Below are 3,871 nucleotides of genomic sequence, written 5' to 3' on the forward strand. Positions count from 1 at the left end.
ACAATCTTGAAGAACAAAGTTGAAAAATCTATACTACCGATATCATGACTTATTGTAAAGGTATAATAATTAAGACACTGTAGCACTGGTACAAGGATGGATAGATAAATTGTATCAGTCAGAGTCCAGTGAGGAGACAGAAATCACACTAAAGTCTATGTTGGCATGAGCATGGGCCGGAATGTCTTGGTCTCTAGGTTTTACATTTGGCCTACCCTGAATATCAGGAGTCTAGAAGGGCAGGGACTAGGTCTTTGTTGGTCACCACTGTGTCCCCAACATCTCCTACCCGGGGCCTGGCCCAGAAGGGGCAGCCAGGAATTCTCGCTGAATGAACATCCGAACAAGCCCATGAAGAGACCCCTTTCTGCACAGATTGACCTTGAAAGCTTATGGGCTGGGAGACAGACCCTGCTTTTCTATTGGAAGGTAACCCCCTGGCCCAGGTAGGCACAGGAAACAGAGCCTGGGTGAGGGTTAAAGGCAGGGCTGATGCCCTGGTCCAGTCACCTGTAGATGGAGGCCAAGGGGCAGGTGAGCCACATGTTGTTGGTCAACTTGCCCAACTGGGAAATGTCAAAGGTGAAATACGGCTGTTTGATTTACTTGATGTGGTCGCAGGGTATAAGGCAGGCTTCCACCTGCATCTCAGGCCACATGCGTCTGTACTGCACCTTCTCTTCTTGCAGATAGAGCCAACAGGGCATGGGTTTTTCCAGGGGCTCCTCGATGTAGCAGTACCCCAGGCGTTTGTGCTCACCTGGCTCCCCACAGCAGTTACAGTCCTGCCAGGGATCCCAGTGGGTGAAGATGAGCTCCTTGCCACCCAGACTCAGGGTCTCATTCTGCAGGGGCTTTTGGCCCAGGCCTTTGTGCGTAATATGTAGGGTAGTGACATCTTGGAAATCAATCTCATACTCTACCACGAGGGCACTGTCATTGTCCTCACAGTGATAGAGGCCTGTCTGGGAGGGCTGAGGGTTGGTCAATTGGAGGCTGCCCCCAGGCAGTTTCTTTATGTTAGGCACTGAGGAGAGCAACAAGACATCCTCCCCCAGAATGGAAGAGAAGTACCAGCATGCCTTGAGATGGTCACACTGCAGGACAACATCATTGCCTGAGAGTAGGGCCTGCTGGCAGAGACTCTTGTAGGCACAGCTGACTAATATCTGGGCCCACGAAGTGGGGAGAGAAAGGCTAAGCAGCCACAAGGTGGCCAACATGGCCACCTACAGACTACAGAAGGAGGCTGGGAACCATTGGGGCATCGTGAAGTCACCCACAGAACTCGGCATCAGCCCTGGGCAGTGGAATGGACCTTGATCCACTGCACTTCCGGGAGTCCAATTCAGTTCATGTCATCAAATAGCTTAGTGTAGGCTGTAGAGTCAAAGACTCAAATGTCCGCAAGAGATGGGCAGGAAACACAATGAGTGAACCCTATGTCAGAACGAGTGAACTAAAAAGTCAAATTATTTGCCCTCCACATACCCAATATACAATGATGGAATGGGTCAAAATGCCCAATTGGAAAGGGGAATAAGGGAAGACACGCAGAAGTCACTGGTCTGTATCATTTCTAAAATCTAGTGAAAAGATACTGTAAGGACTTCCTATCTTATAGATGGGGAGGGTTCCTTAATTAGTACCAAATCAACTCCTTAAGGGTGGGGAGCTTCCCAAATCTTTGCTCGCTGTAGCTTATGTCTTCACCCTCCAGGGACGTACCCCCTTTTCCATTATCTTCCTTGGCTACATCTCAGGTGACATTGGAAGATGTGCCCTCCTTGGCACATGAGCAGTTTTCTCAGCCTGCTTTCTGTCTCCTAAAGTGTGGGACCTAAGGATTCTTATAAGTCTCCAGTTAACTCCATGTACAAACCCCCCACATCCACAGTTCTGTTCAAGATGTTCCTCATTTCTCTCTCCCTCTTGCTCTCCCTCTCTCTCATTGCAGGTACCTTAGACTCTATCAGGCATCCATGGAAAGCCATATTCTAAGCCATTTTGTCTACCTCAGACTATCTTAAGTGTTTCCTGGGAGTACCTTAATTTATTCAGAGATCTTAACAATGGTTAATAATGATTTGATTGGTGCTAATCCTTGATTTTATCCTTGACAAAATCTGAGTTCTAACTGGACTTTGACTCTCAAAGGTCTTCCTGATTTGGGGCCATCTTTGGCCAATATTCACTCCTAGTGTCCTGTGTTCCAACTGCTTCCCCTAAAGCTGCAAGTTCGTTAAGTATGTTATCTGCCTCCCAAAGTATTTCAGGCAATAATCTCCATCCTTCTGGCTTCAAATAATTTTCTTGTTCCCTTTGCTCTGTATCTAAGCCAATGCCATGTGTTGTTTTTTTTTATTACAGCAGCACCCCACTCCTGATACTAATTTCTGTATCACTCAAGGTAGGTTATTTGCTATTATAATAAACTTCATCCAAATCTCAATGACTTACAATAACACAAGTTTACTTCCCATTCAAACTCCATGTCCCTTGTGGGTTGGCATTACAATCACTCAGGGATACAGGATGACTGAGCAACTGTCATCCCAAACATTTCCAGTTTTATGCCTAAGGAGGAGGAAAGCTCTATAGGATTTCATGTCTGTAATTAAATGCTCTGGCCTTAAATGACACATGTCATTTGCTCACAAACCATTGGCCAGAAATGGTTACATGGCACTAGCAATTCACCAACCCAACAAAGGAAATGGAGTTCTAATATGTCCAGGAAACATTTAGAAAATGGCAGTCAGTAATAATTACTGCCTACTACAGTAATTAATGTCTACTACAAGCAGTGTTCTTTTATATCATAAAGTTAAAACCATTCCCCAAATCCTCCCATCAGATCTCTCCTAAAGTTCCATTGGCCAGAATTAGGTCCCATGTTCAGATCAAAATCAATCTCTGAAAGTAAAGAAAATTTCCATGATTGGCTTAAGCCAATCAGAATTTGTTCTCCAGAACTGGGGAAGTATAACCTTCTCTGACCATAGAAGTCATTGAAGACTCCAAAAAAAATCAGGGCTTTGTATGCAGGAGAGATGTAGAAGAGAATGCTTATTTGGTATAACCAACCATATTTGTCACAGCATCCATGGTTAGGAAATATCAGTTGTACCAGGACTGTGGTAAGCACTATGTGAGCTACACGACCTTTAGGCAAGTTGCTGAGACTTGTTAAACCTCACTCCCCCATCTGTAAAATGGGATATTAGAACTTTCCATCACAAACTATGGTGTTATTAAGCTTTCAAGAGATTACTGATGTCAAATTCTTGGAACGGTCCAGGTTTGGATTAACACAGTGGTTAGTTAGTGGGAATGTGGCCAAGTGGCTTCAGTCCCAGGTTCTGGGATCAGTTTCATTTCTAGATCCACCTTTTATTAGAATAATCCATGCCCAGCAACTTCACCTTGTGCCTGGCATATCCAATTATTCCATAAATATTGTTTACTCATCTTTCAACAGGCACTAAGGATCCAGGCTAAGTCCCTGCCCTCTTGGAGCTTCCACTCTAGAGGGGGATGTATTAATTGGGATAAGTTAGGTTATGCTGTGTAACAAAAGAATTCTGGGATCTCAGTGTCTTAACACATTTTTTTTTCTCATCTTCCATGTCTACTGTGGGTTGGTGGAGAGCTCTGCTCTACACAGTCCCTTCAAATACCATGGCCAGTGGAGGCTGCACCACCTGCAGCATCATTAGCTGCTATGGAATAAGGAAGGATAGTCAAATGCTTTGACCTGGGAGGGATCTACATTACTTTTGTTTGCAGGCCATTAACCCTGCCAACACCTTGATCTTGGACTTCCAGCCTCCAGAACTGTGAAGAAACAAATTTCCGTTGTTTAAGTCAT

At 44.8% G+C, this 3,871-nt stretch overlaps 1 protein-coding gene across 1 annotated transcript; it reads right to left on the bottom strand.

Annotated features, from left to right (window-relative positions):
* Window positions 1–285: 285 nt before the first annotated feature.
* On the bottom strand, window positions 286–1,223 carry LOC114903057 (protein FAM187B-like). Its single transcript, XM_029235855.1, is given in 3 exon segments — window positions 286–327; window positions 455–509; window positions 511–1,223. Coding segments are annotated over 3 exon segments (810 nt in total).
* Between the last annotated feature and the right edge of the window lie 2,648 nt (window positions 1,224–3,871).

This window comes from Monodon monoceros, unplaced genomic scaffold (genome assembly GCF_005190385.1).
Source record: "Monodon monoceros isolate NGI ecotype Baffin Bay Population unplaced genomic scaffold, NGI_Narwhal_1 Super_Scaffold_10, whole genome shotgun sequence".
Lineage (NCBI taxonomy): Eukaryota > Metazoa > Chordata > Mammalia > Artiodactyla > Monodontidae > Monodon > Monodon monoceros.